Source organism: Buteo buteo, chromosome 4 (genome assembly GCF_964188355.1).
Source record: "Buteo buteo chromosome 4, bButBut1.hap1.1, whole genome shotgun sequence".
Classification (NCBI taxonomy): Eukaryota; Metazoa; Chordata; class Aves; order Accipitriformes; family Accipitridae; genus Buteo; species Buteo buteo.
Genome location: NC_134174.1, coordinates 4,916,923 through 4,942,278, shown reverse-complemented (window position 1 = coordinate 4,942,278; position 25,356 = coordinate 4,916,923). Strand labels below are relative to the sequence as shown.

At 41.5% G+C, this 25,356-nt stretch overlaps 2 protein-coding genes across 8 annotated transcripts; one reads left to right on the top strand and one right to left on the bottom strand.

Annotated features, from left to right (window-relative positions):
• Nucleotides 1-298: 298 nt before the first annotated feature.
• On the bottom strand, nt 299-7,630 carry ATP5F1C (ATP synthase F1 subunit gamma). Of its 3 annotated transcripts, XM_075024627.1 has the most exons (10): nt 7,521-7,630; nt 6,914-6,948; nt 5,824-5,955; nt 4,973-5,177; nt 4,365-4,508; nt 3,904-3,968; nt 3,125-3,280; nt 1,884-1,980; nt 1,003-1,040; nt 299-461 (listed from the first exon to the last, which is right to left on the bottom strand). In XM_075024627.1, the coding sequence occupies exons 1-9, from the start codon at nt 7,562-7,564 to the stop codon at nt 1,034-1,036; spliced, it is 885 nt and encodes a 294-aa protein (XP_074880728.1). In that variant the 5' UTR covers nt 7,565-7,630; the 3' UTR covers nt 299-461; nt 1,003-1,033. The 3 variants fall into 3 exon arrangements, with proteins under 3 accessions (XP_074880728.1, XP_074880729.1, XP_074880730.1); XM_075024628.1 differs by lacking the exon at nt 1,003-1,040; XM_075024629.1 differs by lacking the exons at nt 299-461; nt 1,003-1,040 and having other exon boundaries at nt 1,880-1,980.
• Nucleotides 7,631-7,657: 27 nt separating this feature from the next.
• KIN (Kin17 DNA and RNA binding protein) lies at nt 7,658-23,730 on the top strand. Of its 5 annotated transcripts, XM_075024624.1 has the most exons (14): nt 7,658-7,836; nt 10,287-10,381; nt 11,263-11,306; nt 11,437-11,559; nt 12,523-12,704; nt 14,131-14,179; nt 14,501-14,558; nt 18,070-18,193; nt 18,687-18,737; nt 19,414-19,482; nt 20,561-20,660; nt 21,687-21,787; nt 21,892-21,945; nt 22,762-23,730. In XM_075024624.1, the coding sequence occupies exons 1-14, from the start codon at nt 7,723-7,725 to the stop codon at nt 22,822-22,824; spliced, it is 1,227 nt and encodes a 408-aa protein (XP_074880725.1). In that variant the 5' UTR covers nt 7,658-7,722; the 3' UTR covers nt 22,825-23,730. The 5 variants fall into 5 exon arrangements, with proteins under 5 accessions (XP_074880725.1, XP_074880727.1, XP_074880724.1 ...); XM_075024626.1 differs by lacking the exon at nt 21,892-21,945 and having other exon boundaries at nt 18,073-18,193; XM_075024623.1 differs by having other exon boundaries at nt 18,073-18,193; nt 21,892-23,730.
• Nucleotides 23,731-25,356: the final 1,626 nt, after the last annotated feature.

The following is a 25,356-nucleotide window of genomic DNA, read 5'->3' as shown; positions in this document are numbered from 1 at the left end:
ATGAACATCTAGAAATAGTAATAATATGGTATTCAAATGAGATCAGTGTTCCAACTGCACAACGCAGAGAGGTTTTTCCAGTCTCCTCCTTCAGCACACCGTACAACGTGCATAAAACAGACCAACACTTTTAAACACAAGGTGAAGACACGCAATCTCTTGCACTCTTCAAATGAAGAAAACACCCGCTTACGTATTTTTGCATGCCAGATACATTACAAAATGTAGAGCACAGCTTTTAAAAATTATGTTTCAGAGAGCAACCAAGTCAAATCCAGATATTTAGACAACAAGCTCATTTGCTCCATGGACAACCAAGAACACTTTTTTCATGTAGGTGGTTTATTTTAAGAATTTACAGATTTCTGGGGCTTTATCACGTCTTCACAAAATAACAGAGCAGTCCTGTTAACATAGACACAGGCAGGTTAAGCCATGTGCTCAGATGAGCTCTTCTTCACCTGTAAGAAAAATTGAAGCAAATTAAATCCCTTTTAATTATTTGGGTTTTTAAAAAACTTTTGTCTACTCCAATTTGAATCCTTCAACTCACTAATATTCCTTAGCCCTCCCCCCCTCCTCAAACTCTTCATCAAGTCTATTTCTCCTTGAAGTTTTAAATTTTGAATATGCTTATTTTGCAGGAGAAACCTCTTTAGGAATAACATCTTACATACAGACATTTTAAAGTCATTGCATAAGGTCAGGGCACTATGAAAATATTAAAACACTAATTGCAAATTAATCCAATAACCCAGAATATACCACAGAAAGTTACGTCAAATGTGGATGTACGCTACCATGGATGTTATTTTGCATAAAATTATTGACACTTAAGAACTTGTTCAGACAGATTCAAACTAGCAATGGACAGTTGTCCCAGCGTTTTGGGAAGAGCAGTTTGTCTGACCAACACTGAATTCTGACTTCCTCATTTGACTTCAAGATAATCCGTGTTAATTCATTTTAAAAACCAATCTGGTTTCTATGTCATAACTTTACCTCTTGGATTTGGCTGAACCGCTTTTTCCGATTAATCCCTGGTTATGGTATTACGAGAAAAAACAGAACAAGCAGGTTAGGAAGCAACTCATGCAAATTCAGGCAAAACTATGCATGTATTTATAACCGCAAATGTATTGTGAGGAGCACAATACAGCACATAACTGCTTTATGGCATGTATTCCAGGCATTTTGTAAACACACAGGATATTAACACATGTATTTGCATCCAAGTATAGCACAGATTTTTAACTGTTAGCTGTAATACATATTAGCTACACGCACTTACAAATGGTGGTCTAAGCCCACACGTTTGTAACCTGCCATACACACCTTCACAAAACTTCTTTCTCAAGGAAATAAACAAAATACTGAACTTAAAGTAAAATACACATTCAGTATGAACAGAATCTGGAAACTCTCTCCTCCTTCCAACCCCACCTCCAAACTCTCAGCTTCTGAAGACCACCAAAGGCTGATTTATCCAAAAAGCATAACTTAAATGCTCTCCCCCACCCAACACTACGGGGCTCTTTGAGCAGACAGAGTAGGAGAAGCCCAGGCAGAAGGGAGGAGGGGGAAATCCACTGAAAGCCAAAACGGAGGAAAACCACTGCCTGTTCAGGCAAGGATATGTGTTGAGGCTAAAGATCTATTTTACCAGCTTTTTAACTTTATCTGGCCAAAAAAGACTGCCAACTTCACACTTGTTAGTAGAACTGCACAAGCTGAAAATCTTGGGAGTCATGCCATGGATTGTCTTCCCTTCGGTTTTAGGACCTACGTGCCCTAACCTTCCCTGTTAACCTGACTGAAGCAGGACGTACAAGCATTACATGACTTTGCAACAACTCCTACTTCATGTTTGTACAGGTACTCACAGAGCAGCAGCACCAGAGATGATCTCAATAAGTTCCTTGGTAATGACAGCTTGACGGGTACGGTTGAAAGTCAAGGTCAATTTGTCAATCATCTCGGCTAGAAAAAATTAAGGTTGGAATTTAAACATATAGTAAGTATTCAAATACAGATAAAGAGAAGCTGTATGAACGGAAGATCAAATAGTCTTGTAAATCCATGCAAACGATCAAGAGGCTTACTGCACTTTTCATTTTTTCCCCCTACAGATAACGCTACTAGTAGACAATCTAGAAACTTGATAATTTGCCTTGAGGCATCAGAGTTAAACATCTGAAGAACAGCTGACAGACTAGTAAATACCATGGTATGACATAGCTTATTTTAACATCACACAAGTACACATTATTTGCTTTTAAATTAGATTTCACTGTCAATTAACTACATTAGTACTTCCTTCAAGTTACTGTTGTTCTGGCAAAGGGAGCCAGATTTTTTTGAAATTTTTTTTTCTTCAAGTTTTTTTTTTTTTTTTAAAAACGCAGTAAGTATCACCTTTTTCTCTCAAGATAAGGCAGTCAGCAGAGCACCATGCCTGCAGTTCCAGGTAGCCCAACTGCACATCCCATCAGCTTCACTCAGTCACCAGTAACCTTCATGCAACACTACCATTTAAGGGCTGCAGTCTTATCGCCATGCCACTTTAAAAGCTATTAGCTGTCTCCCACTAATACCAACTGCATACTCTCTGCACTGCACTCAGTTTGGACACCTTCCAAGGAATACCTGTATATTCTCAACTTGCTGCATGACAGGTGGTAAAGTATTTAACCATTGTTTCAGTTTCCTCACCTTTAAATTGGTGCAGTACTAATTACATTTGGCTCACAAGTAGGTACAGGTTTATAAAAATTTTGGAAATCCTCAGACCAGCCACAGGAGAAGACCGTACAGAGTATTTGGCCGTTAAAAGATTAGTTTAGTATTTCATATTCTTATCAAAGAATCTGTTATTTCACTTCCAGTTACCTAGTCTTGTTTCTCATATACTTGACAGCAATTCCTCTTCCAGGGACTAAATAAGGTTCACAGGTTCAGAAAAGAATCCTGGTTGAACTGGCTCAAAATAACCAGAATCAAAATGGAATTAATAGAGAAACCAACTCACTTCTTATCATTTTGGAAGGTAAGAATTACACAAAGGGAGGTCAGCACTTTCATGCTAAACTACTGAAGTTCTGGGAAGCCCACAGTGTAGACTTACAAGCATTTTTGCTAGCGTTGTCCATAGCAGTCATCCTAGCACTCTGCTCACTGGTGGTGGATTCTTTCAGGGAGTAGTAAAGAATATTTGCTAGTGTAAATTCCTGGTAGTTTCTCAGCACATCAGCATCAATATCATCATAGATACTTAGGCTTTCTGTAAAATATGAAAGAGCAGACTTATGAGAAATCCAAGATATACTACTCCTAGCAAAACAGCATAATGCCACATGAAAGACTACTAGGCTAGCCTGTGTCTCCACTTAAGGCAGCACGAAGGGATTTTCTCTATGTACCATGTGTACTTTCATAACAAAATTTTAAGGAGCAGAGAGATTAAGTATTTTACATCTTTTCATTCAATTTAACACTAGGAAAGTCAGATTCTGATGAAGGCCAAATATATTACTGGTGTATTATGTTTAATCTTCCCATACAATGCTGCAGGAACATACTGGGGTATTTTTACTGAATAGTGCAAAGTCACTCAATACCCATGCTCTTCAGTGCTGAAAACACTGGAACTCACAGAGTTCTGCATATGCTTAGTTCTTGCTTGAGAGGGAATCTGAAATCAAAATTAGTACAACCGTTCGTTTTAACCTCCTTGCTCCACAGCACCTTGATAGGTCAGCCTTAGACTGCCAAGACAAAACAAGCTGTTGAACTTATGATACATGCACCATACTAAGATGTTTTAAAACCACATTGCCATGTTCAGGGTACTACTTCTGTGATTTATCACTTCACGTAACTGGTGATTTCTAGTTCACTACTTACCAGAACCAGCAACTGTTTCAAGGGAGAAGATTGGTTTTTCATCAGTCTTGTAGGAGATGACAGACCTGTATAAAAACAGTGTAATAGGCTCTTCGATTCAACTAACCCTAAATGGAATGCTTAAAATCAAATTAGAATAGACAACTTCTGGCCTTCAAACTCCACAAAGTTCTGCTATAATCCCAATGAAGAGATCTCAGATACCACGTGGACATAATGACGTGCTGACTGTAAATATAACAGCACCCGCTATACAAGTAGAAAGAGAATTCCAACCACAACTATTAAAAAAAAAACAGAAAAACAACAGCTCTTCACACATAACAAAATGCACTCACTCCTCAAGAAATAAAGTAAACATGACAAGTCACAGTCAGTTTTCGTATTACTTCATCAGGCCAACATGCTGATTGAAGCCTTCTACCCAATATTTTTCCAGTGCAGTTTCAGTTTAATCTTACCTGAACCGATTGTAGATGACAGAGCCTTCATCAAATTCATACCCAGAGTTTAACAACTCTGAAGCAATGATTGAAGCATCTCCAAAGCTAGGAGGTCTCCGTCCCACTTCTTTGAATGTCAGCAGCAAGTAATTGCCATGTGTCCTGCAGTAACGTCAAATCTGTGTTAGAATCAAGTGGATGCTCTAATATACAACTATGTGGCACCAACAGGCAATGAGTCCAGTAACTTACCAGTGTTCAGAACTAAGCATTTTATTGAATTAGGGTCTGAGATAAATTTTGCTTTTTTTTTAGTTAAATTATGATAGCTTCATGATAAACACACACTTGTAGCAGTGTTAGTGTTGCTAGCTTTCAAACTTTTATTCCAAAAATATAGTAATACTGTGCAACAGTTTCATAAATGTCCAGATAACCAAAAGCCATCTTAGCACATTTGCAGGTTTGGGTGTTGTTGTTTTTTTTTTTTAAAAGGAACTTCAATTTAGCAATTTCATTAAATGCAATTGCCTGTGAAAGCCACACAGCTTTGCAAACAGTCTTGAAATTTCTCCCACAGAAAACAACCAAAACCACCAAACCAAACACTTCTTTCTCCTTTTTACCTCTGAAGTAGGCCTCTGATCTTGTCACCTACTCCAACCACCATAACTTCTTTCCCTGCGTTTGAGAGGTTGGTAATCTCGTTCTTCAAGGTTTTAGCAATAGATGTATGGATAGCACCACACAGACCTCGATCAGAGGACACACCAATAAGAAGGTGCTTCTTCTTGTCCTCAGGTGCCTTTATTTCTGCTTTCTCATAGAGAGCTAAAAAAAAGATGGATAAGTTATTCATTCAAGGGTGCCAGGGAGCAAATACGTCATATCAAAATATCTTTGAATTATTCTGACTAAAACAATTTCTAGAAGAGTTCCAAATCACAGCCAGATGAATTTTATCTCCCACACAATCATTCAAGTTTGCATGTGATCTGACCAGAGGTGACAAAGAAACAGTTCAAAGCAAGACACATCTCTGCAGCAGGTATCACACAACTAGTATCATTAGTTAGTTAAGTTCACTGTGCAAGTCCACTGCCTCGGAAGCATGCGCAGCCCAAGAGTGTGCAAGAAGGTTTGACAGTAGCTGGAGATGCTACAGATAGGACACAATTCCATTAACAGATAAAGGCAGGCCAGAAATTCTGAGATGTGGTGTCTTTATGACTAACAAAAACAACCACACAAAGTTAAAAAAGGACTTGGAAATCATAACAAATTTCACATTAGAACTCTTAAAAATCACTTTCTGTAAATGACTTATAAGGAATACTCAAGGTGACATTGGCCTAGAGATACGAATTCTTTTGGAAAAAGCCACCAAAAAGGTTAAAAAAGTCTAGGCATTTTATCACCACCGTGAAAGCCTTCCTATTCTGTTCCCACATCACACAGTGCAAGAGTCTTCTCTCACCCAGTGCTCCTGTTCCATAGACTCTAGCAGGCTTCAGCTCCCTCTCAGCTCTTGCATATTTTGCTGCAGAAACCATCTTCATGGACTTTGTAATTTTCTGAATGTTCTTGATGGACTTCAAGCGCCTGGTAACTACAAGGTTAATAGTTGAAGGTCATAGGCTGTACTGGGCATAATGACATCAAAAACAAGCAATAAAATGCTAGCAACTGCCATCCAAAAATATCTTGCCAAGTTCCTCAAAAAAAGAACTCCCAAAACCAAACAAACAATGCACAAATAAACCTCATAAAAGACATACCCTTAGTATTTACAGTAAGAAAGCAGTAAGAGTAGTAACCTGGCTAACCCAAATTTATCTTTACAACAGGTATGTTTCCCCCCCCCCCAGACATAACATTTATTTAATATTTAGCCCAACATAAGATCTATTTACTATTCTCTTTCTTTCCATTTCTACACGTTTCACAGATATATCATTTGAGATATATTATCATCTTTCCTAGATGACAAGGGGAGGAAAAAAAAGAAAGACCCCGTAGTATAAGGAGACAGAATAAACTTCCTCTTCTGTTTAGATTGTGGCAAAATGAGATTCGTAAAAATACTGATGTAAAAAGAAAACAAAATAGGTGTCCTACAGACAAGCACAATTCCAAGATAATATCCCTGTATAAAAACCTATGAGGAATGGCTTAACAGCTTATCAAACTGAAACCACACAGTCAACCTTCTTTCCCCCAATGTTGGAGAAACACACAGGGAAATAAACATAACAGAAAATAAATTAATTCTTAAAGGTGAGCAAAAATCTGGTTCAGCACATACGATAAAGTTATTTTTAAAATACATTTGAGTTAAACTATATTGGTTTGCTGAAATTACATCTAAATTAGCGCTAAAACCATTTTAAGCAATGCCTTTTCTGAGGGACACTTGTTTAATCTAAGAAGTGCTGGAGGCTCATGTATCAATGTTATGGTGTATCACAATCAGTTCATCCAACAGAGGCTAACCAAATTTATATTTTAACCTATGGTTTTCCTGCAACACCCTCCCTCTCTCAAGAGCAAACAAAAGCAGTACTTACTGTCCTTTAGAGTTGCCATATTCCTGACTTGGCCCCTAAAAATGAACGCAGGAGAAATTAGGATAGTTCACTAGTTCTCCAGCAAACCAACATCTGTCAAGGGCAGGTCCCTTTCAGAGGGATGACAAAGTAAGAACTGCTGTTTCTTGAAAAACATCTGTAGTAGGGACAAGGCGCTCTAAACCATGCCTTGTATCCAGACCTTCCTTCTTTCTCCTTATCTCCTATGACACCATGTATCATTGAACACATTATCCGCTGCCTTAGAAAACAGTGCAATGTAAGCGAAGGCCAGACAGCCTGGCATCAGAAGGGTCCGACCTTCCAAAAACGTGTTGTTTAAAAAACGCTTAAAACGAAGCAGAGGAGGCCACGCCACTTCCTGACAAGAGCAGACTCTCCTTGCACCGCCTGTCACCTCCGAAGCTGTCCTTTTTACTCCTCTTGCCTCACCCATTCACCCCCCCCCCCCACCAGGGCTGAGCACCCTTTCCCGACCAGCTCCCATCTCCCCACCCCGGTGCCGACCCCAGCCCCGCCGCTCGCCCCCACCACCGCGACACATCCCCACAGGACCCTTCCCCGGCCGGCGCTCCCTCCCCGTTACCATTGCGGCTGGTAAAGCGCGACGACGGCCCCTCGGGCGAACATGGCGGCGCCTCCACCACAGCCCGGCTGAAGGTCAGCGCGCCCGCACCGCGCATGCGCGCAGCCCGGCCCGGCGGGAAGTGCTTCCGGGGGGAGGCGGGCGGTCACTTCCGGCGGAGGGGTGTGAGGGAGCGGGGTGGCGGAGGGTGAGGGTCGCCGCCATGGGGAAGTCGGATTTCCTCAGCCCCAAGGCCATCGCCAACCGCATCAAGTCTAAGGGGCTGCAGAAGTTGCGCTGGTACTGTCAGATGTGCCAGAAGCAGTGCCGCGATGAGGTAAAGACCGCCCCGGTGGTGGCTGGGCTTGTGGCGGGGGGAGCGCGGCCGGTCCCCATCCCTTGGCGGGGGGGGGCTGGCGATCCTCCATGAGGGAGCACGGGGGTCTCCGACCCTCCTGTGGGGACCCCCAGTCTCCTTGAGGGGGGTGGATCCGCGGGAGATACACGCGGGGGGGGGGGGCGTCACATCCCCTGGGTTGGGATCCTCAGTCCTCCTGTGAGGGCTCCCATCTCCTTTGTAAGCATCCCTAGGGCCATTGAGGGCGACACGGAGGGGCTCCGATCGCCCTTGTTGGGGTCCCCAATCCTCCGGGGGGAGGGCTGCGATCGCATTGGGGGATATGTGGCTTCATAACCTTGTAGGGTTCCCCAGCTCCCTTGTGGGGGGTATAGGGCTCGCTCAGATTCCTCTTGTAAGTGTCCTCAGTCTCCTTGTGGGGCCTCTGATCCCACCTGTGGGGTGCGATGCTTCTAGGGAGCATCCTGGCCTCACGTGCTGGGAGCCAACTCTTTTTTAGGGGAGCATTGGAGAGGGCCCTTATTCTCCTTTGGGGATCCCCGCTAACTTTTGTATGGACCATAGTCCCTTTGGGGGTGGATTGGTGCGACCGGGAGGATTCCCAGTTGCTGGGGATGGGGCAATCTTATTGGGATCACCAGACCCCCATGGGAGAAGTCCTCATTCACTTCCGAGGAAGTGTATTGGCCCTGATCCATCTTTGGGGACGTTCAGTCCCCTGCAGAATGACTGATCAGCCCAGGGTGAGAGGGAGCACAGGGTGGCCCCAAACCCCCCAGAGGGGCGATTCCTTCAGACACACCTTGAGAGGTCACTGGGGCTAAGAATTAGGTGGCTCCCATCTGCCTTAGAGGGGAATTGAGGGTAGCCATGATTTTCCCTGGGGGAAGCGTGGGTGCAGCGACATGCACAAGGGGATGCATGTCAGGAGCACTGTGAGGTCTGTTTTCATAGAATCACAGAATGATTTGGGTTGGAAGGGACCTTAAAAGGGCATCTAGTCCAACCCTCCCCGCAATGAGCAGGGACATCTTCAACTAGATCAAGTTGTTCAGAGCCTCATCCAACCTGACCTTGAATGTTTCCAGGGATGGGGCATCGACCACCTCTCTGGGCAACCTGTGCCAGGGTTTCACCACCCTTGTCATAACACATTTCTTCCTTATATCTAGGCTGAATCTGCCTTCTTTCAGTTTAAAGCCATTACCCCTTGTCCTATCACTACATGCCCTTGTAAAAAAGTCCTTCTCCAGCTTTCCTGTAGGCCTCCTTTAGGTACTGTGAGGCTGCTATAAGGTCTCCCTGGAGCCTTCTCTTCTCCAGGCTGAACAACCGCAGCTCTGTCAGGCTGTCTTTATAGGAGAGGTGCTCCAGCCCTCTGATTGTCTTTGTGGCCCTCCTCTTGACCTGCTCCAACAGGTCCATGTCTTTCCTGTACTGATGACTCCTTCCTTCTGATTCTGGCTTGGCTTCTTCTCCTCTTCTCCTGTTATGATGAGATGTTTATTCTCTGAAGCTTCCCCCTCTTCTTTTCACTTGTCTATTCACTTGGACTCAGATGCCTGTGGGATGTGAATGTCCTCTTCGTGTTTTCCACCTGAGTTGTGCTCCAAAAGTACCTTCACTTGGGCTAACTGTGCTTTTAGTTTTCCATTCTCCATGAATAGCCTCTTTAATGTGCCTTAGGGAAGTAAAGCATCCTGTGGATGTTTAATTGTATTGTTCTTCAGCTGTTTCTGCCCCCCTCTCCCTTTCACCCAAGAAGCTCAAATCCTATTCTCTTCCCAGTGACTACAAGGAAAAAAACTTCACTGCTTTACAACCAGATCTTTTTGTAAGGGGGGGTGGGGCTCCCACGGAATGAAATTTGCTGCAGTTTTAATCATACTGTGATGAAAGAGCATTAGGCAATAAAAGGATGCGGTCAAATGTCCTATATCTGGGTGCTTTTTGGGAAGCTCTGATGACTTCAACCCTGTGCCAGAGGTGGCCAAACTATCACAGTCCATAGCTTTAGCGCTCCCAGCACACCATCCTTTCCTTACACACATTTGGTGTCAGTGTTGGTTGGTAGGGAGCCAGCAAATACTTCAGTGCTCTCCCAGAAGCGCCTGGATGGGTCCTGAGTGGACCTGGGTGGTGCCCTGTCTATCCCATTCCACAAGGGATGAAGAGGACTGCTGGAATGTCCTATCTCGTAACCCTTTTCATGGTTCATCTGGAGGCTCTTGGCCTTGGGAAGAGCTTTGTTTCTAGCTTGTCTGGTCAGGAGGAATAACTACTCTGTGTAGGCTGTGGCTGAGTTAAGCTGTTTTCTATGGAGCCTCCAAGAAATTTCACTTGCAAAACATTATTTTTAATACTCTTCAGTTGTGTGAGTGTTGCAAATTGAGGCAAGGACAGACAAAGTATTTATTTTTATTTTATAGAATGGCTTCAAATGTCATTGCATGTCTGAGTCCCACCAGAGGCAATTGCTGCTGGCTTCTGAAAATCCTCAGCAATTCATGGATTACTTTTCTGAGTAAGTTTGCTATATATTCTTACCCACATCTTCATTCCTGTATCAGATCTGCACAGCCATACCTCTAAGGCTCAGCATGTCCCACTGAAGACACTTTATTCTGACACATTTTAGTGTCAGCTCTTTTTTCAATGGCAATTTGAAAATTTAGGCAATGCCACTTTTGAACATATGTAAGAAGTTTCAGGGAGCCATGATATTCAATCAAATTTGACAGTTTTATCCCGAGTCTGAGTCCCGTTTTAAGTTGCTCTATGTTACAAAGTACGTCACCCTTTTGCCCCAGCTAAGTGACTGCCACACGTGCAGAGTTACAGAGAGCAAAAAAGAACCATTACAGAGAGATAACAAGTCAGGGGTGTGACTAATGTCCCGCAGTTTTCCCCAGTCTTTTGTCCAGCTGACCTACATGACAGCTGGGTTGACTGGAGCTGTCGTCAGCACGAGCCTGAAGTGAGGCTTTATAATCAAGCCCTTGAATTAGCAGTGAGATGAGTGATCAATCTACCCCATCTACCACTGCTGCCCTTTGTCCTGCCCTGTGTTTTGTGTCAGTCAACCTGGGAAGATACCTGGTAATGAAATACCAGCAATTAGTGGGAAGTATTTAGATTTCATTCTTTCCATTTTATCCCTTTGAAAGGGTATTATCCTTTTGAAGATTTAACTTGTCTGTGCATGTACCATATTGTGTTTCTTTGTGCATGCATACTGCGTTTAATGCTACTTTATTGAAAAAGGGAAATGACTGTCTGAATTTCATCATGCTCAGTTCAACAGAATACTCGTTTATACTGCAGATATTTAATTGTTAATGACAATAGAAAATTACTTTGTACTTTTTAAAGTTTTACTGAAATACTTTCTTTTTATCCCCTAAGGGAATTCCGAAATGATTTCCTAGAACTGCTCAGGAGGCGATTTGGTAAACATTTTACTGTTCATTTGCTTGTTTGTTTGTTTTTAATGTCTTTTATTAGTCCAGTGCAAGACGTTTTGGTTGCTTTCTCCTAGGTCCAGTATTTATATTTAGTAATAATAATTCTGCATTTCAGGAACAAAAAGAGTCCACAACAATATTGTGTACAATGAATACATCAGTCATCGAGAACACATCCACATGAATGCCACACAGTGGGAGACACTGACTGATTTTACTAAATGGCTGGGGAGAGAAGGTAAATGTACTTGCTCGGGGTTGGGAAGTTTTAAAATTATTGGGTAATTGGATTGCTGATAAGTGATCAGTAAATGTTTACGTTAGTTCTCCCATTTCCTTTTTCTTTCTTCCCCTCCCCTCCTGTATATATATTAACAGATGTCCAAATGTATTTCTGTGCTAACCATTAGGAATTTGCTTATGAAAAATGTCAGAAGTCTGGGATAAATGCATCAGTCATGAACCTTTCCTTGTTTCATCTCTTGGTCTATATTTAGTGGAGGTATTGCTAAATTCTAAATCAACTTCCAACAGTTGCCATTTAAAAATTAAAAACTATGATAGAACATTTCTTATGACTACAGAATCCTTCCGTATTTAAGGTGACAAGAAGTGAGCAGTCATTTTCATTCCTGGCCTAGTGAAAGGGTTAAAGCTTGAGATCTGCAGTTTTGTGTTCAGTGAGAGGAAGAGCGATTAAATGGCACTGTGGTATGACAGAAAGTTTACTTTGGCCCTGATTGCCTGTGTCTTACAGGATACATTCATGAGTCATACAGTGTTTGAAAAATCACTCTAGTGAGAGATAGTAACAATAGCGTAGCATAGTAATGTTTCCTTTAGTATGATGCTCTTAGTGTGTATTGTTTATATATGTTAGATTTCTGTTTTCTTCCTTGTTAAAACAATGGGAAGGAAACATTTTCTTTAATAAGGAAAGTGTTGTAAAACACTCCGTCCACTTTATTATGTACTCTGGCCTATTTCCAAATAGAACCAGCTAGCTGAAGGGCAGAAACACATACTAAAGATGATTCAAAGTCAATTTTACCAGGCCAGTAAGGGGTACATTGTTTCTGGGAAAGTATCTGTGTTGTTACAGTGAACGTGGACTGTACATGAAAATGGTCTTGATATTTTCTTTGTCCCTTACTTGCTTTTGTGAGTATTAATCTGACTTTATCTTGCATTGACTTTTTAGGTCTTTGCAAGGTTGATGAGACTCCAAAAGGCTGGTATATTCAATATATTGATAGGGACCCAGAGACTATTCGCAGGCAACAAGAACAAGAGAGGAAGAAGAAACAGGACCTTGACGATGAAGAAAAAACTGCTAAATTCATTGAACAACAAGTTAGAAGAGGTCTGGAGGGGAAAGAACTGGTGAGGAAAATTGCACTGTATGTCAACCTTCAGCTCAAAACTCTCGTTGGTTAAGTTAACGGTGAATTCAGCGCTGCTGGGATCCTTGCACTGGTATTTCCTTTGCAATCAGTAGAAGGTGATGAGTAAGCTTCATGCTTCAGGTTACAAGCTCATCACCAGTTCAAACTGAGGAACAGTGGGCATATTTGGCTGCATTGCTGTTCATTCTAACCCACAAGGAATAGTATTCTTGCAGATACTTCTGATAGAAGCCTTGAGTAACTTGTTTCTGTTGAAAATGCAACTTGTTACGTTTCCTTGACTAACCAGCTTGCTGGTGGTTTTTACATCTGATGAACAGCAAGGTCCTCTATGGAATCACAGTTTCAAAAAAATAAAAAAAAAACCAAAAGAAAGCAAAGGTTTCAGCTCCTTTTAGATTTGATGTGATTTTGAAATGTACTAGAATAGTATCCTGTGGCCCTAGTGTCTGATCCTGGCCATTTCAGGCTTTGATTTAGACTGTCTTCTTCCATACTTGAATCACCACATCACTTATGTTCTGAATTTTCTGCTATACAGTTATCTTAGATTATAAGCTGCTCTGGAGGAAAACTTGCAGTTACTTTGTACCTGGCTTGCTTTAGTACTAAAAGAGTGATAATTGCTGCTTTTCAAGTGATTAGTGATGCAAAAATCACTCTTCAATTTTGGAAAGGAAAGGAAACAATACAGTAACCAGCATGATGTGTCTTCATTTATGGTATTTCACAGCTTTTAGGGAGGCAAATAACAAATACTTTGTACAACGGGGAGGCTGAGGTGAATAACCAGGAGGGGCTGACATAATCAAATCAGCATAGTGAAAAGTTTTATTTTGATAGTGTGGGTGTGGTATTTGGGATCTGTTTATTTGGTGTCATTCCATGACTTCCATACATGTTGTTGCCTGGGACTGGAACCTCCCATTTGGTCCTGGGTATTGATAGGTACATTTAAATGCTGTTGGAAACAATTATCTTTCTCTTAATTTAAAACTAATTGAAATTTAAATGGTCTGAGCCTTTGGTGCTAAAAATTTGGAAAGATTCCTGAATTTCCTTCTTTGGGTTATCAGTCTGTCCAGAAACCAGTCTAATCATGCTGGTTCAAATAGAGAAAACTGTTACAGTAAGGCCACTTTCCTTTCATGCTGGAATCAAGCAAGTTTAGACAGCATCTCTGTAGAGAGTGTTAATTAGAGAATTTTGCACAGCAGCCTGTAATGAGATAATGTTTTCAGTTTATAATCTTCTTATGAATCAAGCCAGGTTGAATATTACAGTTCCTTGTAATAATCTCACAGTAGTCTGTAAAACTGAGCTAATCAATGATCACCAAAAAATGATATCTTGGCTCAGTTTTCTGTTTGATTCTTGAAATGTGTTTTGTGTTCTTTTGGCAGGAAAAGCCAGTCTATACTGAACTGAGCAGAGAAAACGAAGAAGAAAAAGGTAACCAGATTTTGATGTATGTAATTTTCTAGAATCTACTGAAGCTGATTTTGTGATTAAAACGAGATGAGCGCTGAGGCCTGCTCAGTGCTTCATAAAGTGCTTTGAGATCAGTTATAAAGAGCACTGGAATATGGAAATACAGAATATTCTTTCTTATAATGCTGAATGTAATTTATTTTAAAAGCTGAACCAAAACATGGATTAAGAAATATTTTCAAATTTATGATCTTTTCCATTCACAGATTTTAAAAATTGTAACATCCTTCAATGCAGTTATATTTAAAGATAGAAATAGAGTAATGTCTTTTTATTTTTTAGTTACATTTAATTTAAACAAAGGAGCAAGTACTTCAATAGCAGCATCTTCTAAAACAAGGTGAGAAAAGAATTTAAGGGCAACCCTTACTGTTGCAAAGCTCTTATATGACAATGATGTTTGTATGGGCAGGAAAATATATCTTGTCCTGAAATATGTGGAGTCTGATATCTCATCCTGTCATGTTATTCAGGAGGGGTTGCTAGGTGACTTCATAGTTCCTTTTGTATTTAAAATGGATGAATGGGTATATCTTAAATGTGTGCTGTGAGGAGCCTTCTTGAATTTTCTATGGTTTGTGGCAGATGCCCATAAAGTAATAGGCAGTTATAGGTTCTTCTAAGATACTGTTATATCAAAGGGTGGATAAGGGATCCAGTCAAAGTATTTGAAGTGAATGCCATCTAGTTCCAGCTGCCTTCTATGAATGGGTATTCATGACTTGTTAATTTTGGTTCCTAAAAGGTTTGATTGCCTTGTCTAATTGGAGGTAATACTTTCTCTGATCATCATTTAAGAAGCTGAATCTACCTGATGTAAATCTTTCTGAAGTTCATGAATTTAATTGTCGTCATATAACCACAAGCAACACAGGACAAAAGGGATCAATAACGCAAACAATACTGACTTATAGCAGTCTGTGAAACTGTTTGATGAGCAGTACCTCTTTTCATGTGAGGCAATATTGTAATTAAATGTATTGCGGGTAAAACGAAAGCTTTCCTCTCATCACAGGCTCAGCTCTTAGATAAGGTATCTGATGGGAAATATGCCAGGCAGAAAATGAGACAATAAAGTAGTTCTTTGCAATAATAGATACAGATTTCAGGCTTTGAGGAAGACTTGTAAATTATCCCTAAGCATTGAGTTGTGCTTAAGATGAGTCTGAAACTTAATTCAGATGCTCGCCTGAATAGTTGCAGTGAGGAATACCTAAGGTGCTTGTTAAAATTTGGCTGAATGTGAAATCACATATCAAGCAGTGTAATTTTTCTCATAGCATATGAGAGATACTTGTCTGTAAACTTTGTAATAGTAGTGTAGAAGCAAAATTAGGATACCCACTTCATGTTAAAGTGACCAGACAGTGACTTTAATGTCACTGGTGATACAGGAATCACATCAGAGTCGTATATGGAAACTGCTTCCCTGTGTCAGCGTAACGGTGTGTTCTGCAGCTGCTGGCTGTTACTGAGGATCAGTTAAGTTCAACCTGATGTCCAGTACCCCAGCACAGCATGCAGTAGGACTTCCTGGCCTCCCACCTTCTATGCTCCCAGCACAAGCTACAGAAACCTGGCACCTGTATTTCCTGAGCAGAGTACAGAATTAGGACCAGGAGATCATAGGTAGTGGATGGTAGAGTTTTGAGGGCATGGGGATACTGGTAGTTGGGTACAGATATGGAGTTGGAGCCTTGCTGAAAGGGGAGGGTGAGGGAAGGTGTGCCTTCCCTTGAAAATCCTTGTGTCTGACATGAAGCTAGGAGTCACCACTGCTGCTGCAGACGCGGCTTCTGATGCTGACTGCCCTTGAGCAAACTGGGAGCCCTGGGCTTACTTTTTTCCCTTGAGAGCTTACATCCTTAAATCCCTGCTTAACTCACTCAGTGGACAAGTAAGATTAGAATTACTTCTGATTAAGGAATGAGCAGAAGCTACTATCAAGGTCACTGACTCCTGTCTGTAGTATTGCAAGTCTACCAGTGTACAGTCCTGTCTGCACACTGATCAGCCTTCATTGTACCCAGTTAGGGTCTCCCTAGTCCTATAATCCCAAGGGAACATCCTTCAAAACCTGTTTGTTCTGATGGTTAGGACCTTGTCTGTGATTTCCCAGGTAAACATAGTCATGGCCAGTTTATACCAGTTGCTTTTGTGGTGGTAGGGGCGTTCAACATGAATAGTTCTTTTTCTCCCTGGTGTTTGCTTTCTCAGACAATGTATTTGTAGAGAAGTTTTAGCCTCCCAGCCTTCAGTGTACTGTACAAGCAGGTCTGCACAGTGCTGGCCTTATCTCCCCATTCCCCTGATCTGCTGAATATCCCTTCCTTGTCCTTGTTCCAGTTTCAGCTAATCTTGAACAGGGGAGCTGATAGAATTTGTGCATGCTGCAAATGAAATGTCACCATGGCTTATACAAGGCACTAATGCTTGTCTGTCTTGATGCTTCCTAGGATTGCATTTGACTCTTTCATGACTGGTCCACACTGGTAGCTGTCATCTGTGATTATAGCCAGACCCCTTTCTGCTTTTGTTGTTCTTAAACAGCTCCCAGTAGATAGAAGGTAATCAGAGTAAACTTTCCAAAGTATGTGAGCTTGCGTAACATGCTGTTGAATTTTGTGCTTTTTAAAACATGGTTTTCAAGATAAACCAGTCCCTTCTGGCATCCAGTTCTTTCTTGTGTTCTCCATATTGATGACACACCCAAACAGCGTTGGTGGTCTCTCACTCTTTGTCCCTGAATATGTTAAATAAGATTTGTTTTAGTATTGACACCCAGGAATCCCTTAGTAACCTCACAGCTAGATATGTTTTCCTTCTTAAATATAGGCACTGCAGTTATGTTTCAATTGTACATTACCCTTTATGAGATGTTATTTTAAGTACTTGCTATTTGATTTGTGATTTAATGTGCTATTTCTTCTAGAACTCTGCTATGGAGATTATCCAGACTTCCTCTGAAATACAATTTTTCTCTCAGTTTTGCTTCTACTGCCATTTCTGTATCTTCATTCCCATTACATATCTTCCCTTTGCTAGTATATCCAACATCTTCACCACAGGCAGAACATGCGATTTGTTGTAAGACCATATTACTACTACCTTACTGTCCACCTCACAGCAGCCTTCTTCATCTTTCTGGATGAGACAACACCTAAATTTTTTTACTGCATTCAAATGTCTTTTATAAAAATGGCTTAATTCAAGCTGCCTTTAGGCAGTTCTCACTTTACCTAGATGTTCCCTGATCCCTGAGAGGTAACTTTATGTGCTAATTGCTCTTTTCTTTCATAAGTTGTAGGCTGTTTGCCTATTTTGAATATGATTGTGAAGATGGTTTTTATTTGTTGGGTGTGGAACCCTTTTCTACAGATTCCCATGTGTTTTCTCCCATTGCCGGATAGGTTAAATATCTCTGTCTGGAAGGAGTTCTAGACATCTACCACGTTTGAGAGTTGCTCTGTCCAGGTGGCTTCTCTAAAGCCACAAGTTTGTCCTTTTGAATTTGAAAACCGTATTTGCAGACCTGCTTTTGTCTTCTCCACTGAACTCAAGTCCCCAATCAACTCTTTATTTTTGCACTGGTGAACCGATCGTTAGGTTGTTTCATTCTGCTGGACTGCTAGCAGCGAACATCAGTGAACATGGAGTTTACACCTCAAGGAGACCAGTTCTAGCTGCCAAATGCAGTCCTAGAGAAGGAGGCATGCAGGGTCTGGAAGGTGACTTGCACAACTGAAATTAAATAGATCAGCAGGCCTTTTTGCACAACCAGTTCTTCAGATGCATCTTGGTAGAGGAAACAATGTAAGGTCTGCTGTGAAAACACCATCTTACTCTTCCAGCAGTGTCCTTGGACCAAATGCACTGAAGATGGTGGAAGGGGCGGTTAAAAGAAAAGAATCAGCTCATAGCTCTGGTCAGTCCAAAGAGAAGAAGAAGAAATCTGCACTGGATGAGATTATGGAGGTAATAATCATGCAGGATCTGTGTCTTTGTAACCCCATGCCTATGGCAATGTCCACTTTACCAGGGCGTCCCTTTGAAGTGACCTCAGACCTTCGGTTCATGTGGAATTCAGACTTTCATATCTTATCAGGCAAAATGGTTTCACTTCCTTGTTAAAACTGGTTTCTTCTGCTCATCTGTGCCTATTCCCCAGACGACTGAGATGTTGGAAGTAAAGAAATACAGATTTTGGAAGAGAAGAAAATATCTAGAAACACTTGACAAAACCAAATACAAATCTCCATAATTTTACCATGGATTCTTGGATCTCATCAGATTGATTTTTATGCAGCAAGCACACACTGACTTACTCTTATTTAGTTGTTTGTTTTTTGTATTTTTTTTTATTCCCCGCTTGATGTGGGCCTGGAGAATTGATTCAGCTTTTCAAAGGCATGGGAAAGCTGCAGTGAAAGGAGGAAGTAAATGGTGATTATTTGTTGTTGTTCTGTAGCTTGAAGAGGAGAAGAAAAGAACATCTCGAAGAGACTACTGGTTGCAGCCTGTAAGTGTCTTAAAAATTATTATTATTATACCAAATACAACCAATTCTGCATCTCTAAAGCCACTATTGATTTGTGTAAAGATCCAAAAGCAGATTCCAAACTAAATTCACTCTTATTTTCCAAGCTGCCAAATGTGAAATATTACAGTATCTGGGAGGAATTACTCTTCTGGTTGAGCGTGATCTGCAGTCTGAAGCATCGTATGCCTGATCTCAGATGGGGTGGAATCCTCTAATTAAAGAGTTGGTACTGTGATGATGTTTAAATCATGGTATTACAGCCCTCTTCTTTCTACACAGTAGTTGACTCTCATAGAGGTGTCAAATTCAACATCAGCCTTTAAGCTGAGAGACCTCATCTCAGCTTCTACTTTTTGACTGGACTTCTAGATCAAGAAGTCCTGCCCTTGGCCCATTGTGGGCTGTCACATTATATCTGAATTCAAGTGTAAGTGTATTTGTAAAACAAAAAAAAGTCTTGAGAGCTGCTGCTTCGAGGCAGTAATTCGAGGATAAAGACAAATTCCTGAAAGCCGAGTCTATACTATCATTGCTTCCTGGGCTGTGCTGTACAGTCTGTGGTTGGAGTCAGAGCGAACTGAATGTGCACTTAGTTTACGTTGTGTAGTTGTTTATATTTTGGCTTTTTTTTTTTTTTCTCCTTTCAAATCTTCAGGAAATCGTTGTAAAAATTGTAACAAAAAAGCTTGGAGAGAAGTACCACAAGAAGAAGGCAGTTGTTAAGGTAAAGGGTGCAAATAGAAGCATGTGGCATTGGTTAAGCTTTTCTGGTATCAGATGCCTTCTGAAATTTTGTTTCATTGTGGAAGTTGTTCAGCCTTAAGTCACCACTGACAGGGGCTGAAATGTCACCTTAACTGTACTGGGACTTGTTCTGGGCAGGGGGTGAATCTCTGAATTGGTTTAATGTCATTTACTCAGTGATCCTTTCTTAAGTACGGTCTTGTCGTGCATATTTTGCCCCTATTAAAACATCCACCTTAGAGAACAGTCACTTTGTCAATGTGATATGACCAAGAGCAGTGCAGTTGTGTTCTGATCTCAAGACTAGTCAGTTTTGCACTGATATTTAAGCAGCATGCTGCCTTTGAGCAAGATCCTAAATGCGTACAAAATCTTCAAGCTGTAAGCCTTGCTCTGTTGTTTGGAAATGCTTTCTTTTAGCCACTGCCAGTGAAATGATGTTGTACTAGGTAGTCCAGGGCTCAACAGTCTCTGGCAAGAGTGCCAAAGACAACAGCCAGGTGCGTTTTGAATAATTGACAAGAGTGTATAGAGCTCAGAATCACAGCTTTTTTTGATAGACATCTGGGCAGGTTTATGAGTCCCAGCAGCTGTCTTCCATTGAGCTCTGAATATGAGAGGTTGAACATGGTTTATGCTAGGCACAAAGATGATCAGTGACATTTCGCCTCAGTGAGAGGTAGTATCCCAGTTGTCACTGTGTGGCTTCCAGCCAGCTTAACCTCCCATGGGGGAAAGAAGCCTCTAATTTACTCTCCATCTTTGAGAGAATAGCTAAGATAGCTAACCTGAAGGTTGACAAAACCTTCAGACAAGACCAACAAAATTAGTGGTCGGTTAGACCAGTCATTGATGTTCAAGAGGAACCCTTTTAATCTAGCCTTAGCTTCAGAGCAGGGCCAGTCGGCAATTTGTGAAAGCTGGGTGCCTTTAGGACAGCTCAGAAGTTCTTGCTGCTTTTGAAAATGTAGAGGTGCAGACTCGTGGTCCTGATTCGCTGATTTTGAAATACAGAGAATTTTATTTTTTTTCTGATTGGCCTCTACCTTTCACAACAGGAAGTGATTGACAAATATACAGCAGTTGTGAAGATGATTGATTCTGGAGACAAACTGAAGCTTGATCAGACGCATCTGGAAACCGTAATACCTGCACCAGGTATAGCTGTTTTGTTTGTTTTTCAGCTCAGCTGTCACTGCAAAACTTATGTTTCAGTTCTAAAGTATGATTCATCCACTTGAAAGTACCATAACAAGGGCCCTCTTGCTTTTGGGACAGCATTTTGTAAGCTAGTCTGATCATTTACCAAATAACCTCTGGTTACTTTCCAGGGAATTATTAAATTGCTTCTGCTTTGAGTCTTCACAGTCCCTTCTTGTAAGAATTAGATTCTTTTCTGAGAAGATAGAAGTGCTTTAGGAATCAGTTCATTTGGTGAGATGAAAGCATCTCCCTTCAGCTGCCAGGAAGCATCTCTTGGAGCCCTACAGGGCCCTTGGTCATATTTATCCTGTATCTTCCCTCCAAAGTCATGCCTCAAATAGCTGTGCACACTTGGCAAAGCTTACCTCGTCTCCTGTTTGGTTCACTGGCATTTCTGTGGCTGGTACACACTAATGTTTGTGTGTAGCATGTGATCAGTATTTCAGGGAATGGTCAGAGTAGCATTAAGCAGAATAGTGTCAGCGTAGGGGGAAAAAGGGCATAGCATCTTGGGATTCACAGTTTTTTCAGCAGACATGATGCATTCTGCATTTCTGCAGCTGGTGGAGAGCTGGTTGATGGTGTCTGTGGGTGCTCTTCAGCGTAATGGTACTTGTAGGTGAGCTCTGCCCACCCTTGCACTAGAATTGATGTTCTGAGGGGACTGCCTGTGTGAGGCAGAAGGAGAAAAAAGAGGTACACTGAGCCATTAGCATGGGGAATGGGATGTGGGAGAAACAGCTTTGGCTTCTTTCCCTGATGTAGTTTCAGTGGCTTCTGCCTGCAGTGTCAGTGTAGCCTGGGGCGGTAAACTGAGGTGCGCTTTGGAAGTGGGTGGGCTGTAAGGCAAAGCTGGGTGCTGCTTGCTGGAGCTGCTGGGAGAAACCTGCTCTTCCTCAGCTGTCGGTGGAGTTGAACACTACTGCATCAAAAGAAGCTGGGAGCCCTGTCGTGTAACTGTTTTCCTATTTCTCATTTCAGGCAAGAAAGTGATGGTGTTAAATGGTGGTTACAGGGGAAATGAAGGCATCTTGGAATCTATCAACGAAAAGAGGTTTTCAGCGACAATAATCATCGACTCTGTAAGTATCAAACACTGCATGATCTCCTTTGCGTAGAGCGCTTTTCATCTGTACATTGGAGAGCTTTCACAAAGAAAGATGGTATCATTAATCCTGTCTTACAGGTGGGATTTATGGTGTGCAAAGTGCTGTGGTCACCCCCAGCCTATTCCCAACCGGTAGGAAAACAGCCACATAATTCCCCATTGCAGACTAATGCTCTGCTGTTTGCCTTTAAAAAGATGCCAGGATGCTGAATTTACCAAGTTTTGGACTTGAAAGAGACTTGCAAAATATTTTGTATGTTTATTTTGAACGTGGCTGTTGTACTATTTTGTGGGAAGGTAAAAAATGTGAAATATGCAAGGAGGTGGTTTTTCTCCTGCCTTTTCCAGACTGAATGTGGGGCTTATGTGCTTATTTGCTGTCTTGTTCATGGTTAACAATTACAGTTCTTTTGTTGTTGTTGTTGTTGTTTTGGCTTTTTACCTATCACCTTTCTCTGGGTTAAAATTAGGCCATGTCATCATGTCTGTCTGTGTGGCTACTTCTTTGTTCTCCTCTGCAAAACCAATCTTTAAACTCATTGATACGGCAGAGAGGATGTTGGGTCAAAGTCAAATTTCTTAAAACAGCTTGCAGGAGAGAGACGCTGATAAGATCCCATTAAAAGAAGGGCTGCAGAAATTCAGCCCACGTTGGATTCTGGAGAATTTACTTGAGAAGAAACTGTGCAGATGTCCTAACCACGGAAGGAGCTTTGGCTAAACAGAGAAGTAGTTGTTGTGCTTTTACTGTGTGCAGCCTAAGTGAAAACGCTAATGCCTGTGATTTCCAGTGCTATTCACTTTGGTTGTGCTTCTCAAAAAATGTCAAAACGTGGTGAGATTTTGTACAGTCCCTTTAGCTATCTTATTTTAAACTCCCCAATGGGAATTTAACAAACAAACAAGTTTATATTTTGATCTTATTTCTTACGCTACGTTATTCTCCAGGGACCTTTAAAAGGACGTCGAGTTGAAGATATCCAGTACGAAGACATCTCCAAACTCGCCTGAGGTGCTAATCATGGATCAGAGAAGATTTTGGTTCCCCAAAACATCTTTCTGGCATCTTGCAGGCAGACACAAGACTCTACCATGTCAGGGTTTTAATTGTGTGTGTGTGTGTATTTATAATGTATATAGAAATTAACCACAAGCATACTGGATTTATTTAAAGATCACTACGGATTTGTTAGATAAAGTGTTTGTGGAAATATTATCAGTGGAAATATTTCATCTGATTCTATATCAAAGTTACAATATTTGGTTCAATTTCCTTTTGTAAAATACAAGCAGATAGCTGCAAGCTGGAGTATTTTATTTACTGAAGTATGTTAGCAGTTCTATAAAAGAGAGAATAACCTACAAATAGCTGCTTGAGGCAGGCAGTGTGTGTCGGAGCCAGTGGAGTTTAAATAACACACTTCTCAATCTGCAGCCAAAATTGAGTTCTGGCTGCAGAAACAAGGGAAGGGATTAAGAGAATAGCGGGAAGGTAACAGTGCTGCAAGGGATTATTTTCCTGCACGTTGTAAGAATGCTCTGGTTTATTAAGTGCTGTCACCAACTTACTTTTGGTTAGCACATCAGCAATAGTAGAGTTGTGCAAGTCATCACTCTTCCATCATCTTGCTTGTCAGGGTTCCTAATAATTTAATATGCAATTTGTCTTCATAGGGACTCCTACTTGTGAGGTTTCTAGGATGCCAGCTGAAGTGTGTGCAGATACAAATTGGTGATTGCTGGTTTGGTTTTCCAAAGCCTTTTCCTTTGTTCATGCTTCCATTGTTGCTCTGCTACAGGAGTAACATTACTTGTGCTAAATGATGTAACATTACTTTTTAATTTTTTAAAAATAGTCACATTTTGTACAATGTTTAATTTCTAAGGCAGTTCAGGAATAAACATAAACCTTTCTTAGGTGAGTGTATTTCTTATCAACCTTTCAAGCGCGTGAGGCGTCTGTTGGTTTATATCCACCAAAGAGCACAGTAAAGCGCCCAGCTGGTGCACTGCCTTATTTGTGTAAAAGAAGGATGTGAGTCGTCCCAGGCAAAATACAAACCATCACCTGATGGTCCAGTCTGCCCCTGGCAAGGCTGTGTGTCTGTGGAACCTGATGGAAAGAAAACCGATAGCCCCCGTGTCTTTCAGAGGAGATCTCTGCTGAGGGCTGAAGAGGGCAGGATCCGTCCTGATGTGCACATCAGTCACATTGCAGTTTGAAAGTTCAGGGTCGCCTCACTGTTGGATGTCCCTTTCCTTGCCTCAAAGGTTCACTGTCTTGTGATTTGTGGTTTCCAGGGGACCCCTGCAGGAAAACTGAAAGACTGCAGAGGTTTGGTGGAACAGCTGCTGTCTGGAGTAGCCTGAAATAACCTCACACAGGACCAGGACATCAAATGGCTCTCTGCAAGGCAGAGTCGAGCAGTAAGGCAGCATCTAGAGAATGGAGAATTGTGAGGAAGGGAACTGGAGGCAGAAGACACACTTGTCTGTAAATTCAGGCTCTTTTGTGCAACCTAGATTGTGTAAACAGCTCTGCCCTTTCTCAGAGAACAGGTACTGAGTGAGGAGAGGTACATAGGAGAGTAATGAGGATAAGTGAAAGAACAGAACAGCTTCTGTATCACTGAAAATAATTGCACTTAACGTTCTGGAGCCTGAAAAATTAAAGTGAATATAATAGACATGTGAAGTTACAAATTGTGTGGAGAAGACCAGAGAATGATTATTCACTGCTTGTATTCACATACAAGCTAGGAAACAGACAGTGGAATTACTGATTGGGGGATTTAAAAACACACTTGACGGGTTTCTCCTCCCCAGCCCCATGGCCTAGTTAAACTGGGGAACTCACTGCTGCAGGGTGTTGGGCCCAAAGCTAATAAAAGAGTTCAAAGAAACGGTGAATGGTTTGTAGGGAAGTTGCCTGCACTTCTGAGAGTTACTTTGAAGAGACACCTAAAACACACTGATCCTGACACCGTGGCTGCAGGAAAGATCACGTACCAGCCTTTAGTTCGTAAGTGAAGGAAACTAAAGTTCAGAATGGCAAGTAGATTACTTGAGCCCCCTTCCCAGATTAGGGCTGCTGAGAAGAATTTGGCCAACGTTTTTTTTCTAAGGTTGCCGAAAGCAGAGTTTTAAATCTGGCTCTAGATACATATGCATGCATAATTGTTTCACTACTGGTCTCATTCATTGCTGAATACTCTTGAAGAGTAAGGCATCTTTTGGGAGCTAATCCCACTGGAAGGGAAGCTTTTATTACTGGTGGTGATTTCTACACGGTCTGAATGTTTCCTGCTTTCCCAAATGTGTATCTGTGTGTGAACTTCACTGTGATGTTGAAATTTTCACGAAAAATAGGCTGGAGGTTGTCTCAGACTCATGTAATTGATTTTCTTGCAATATGGCAGCATCAGTTATTTCAAGGACGTTCCTCGCCACTGATTAACCCACCCTTAAAGACAGGAGACTCCCCACGATACCCATTCCAGAGTCCATGTTCCTTTTCTGTTAAATTTCTTTTACATCTAATGC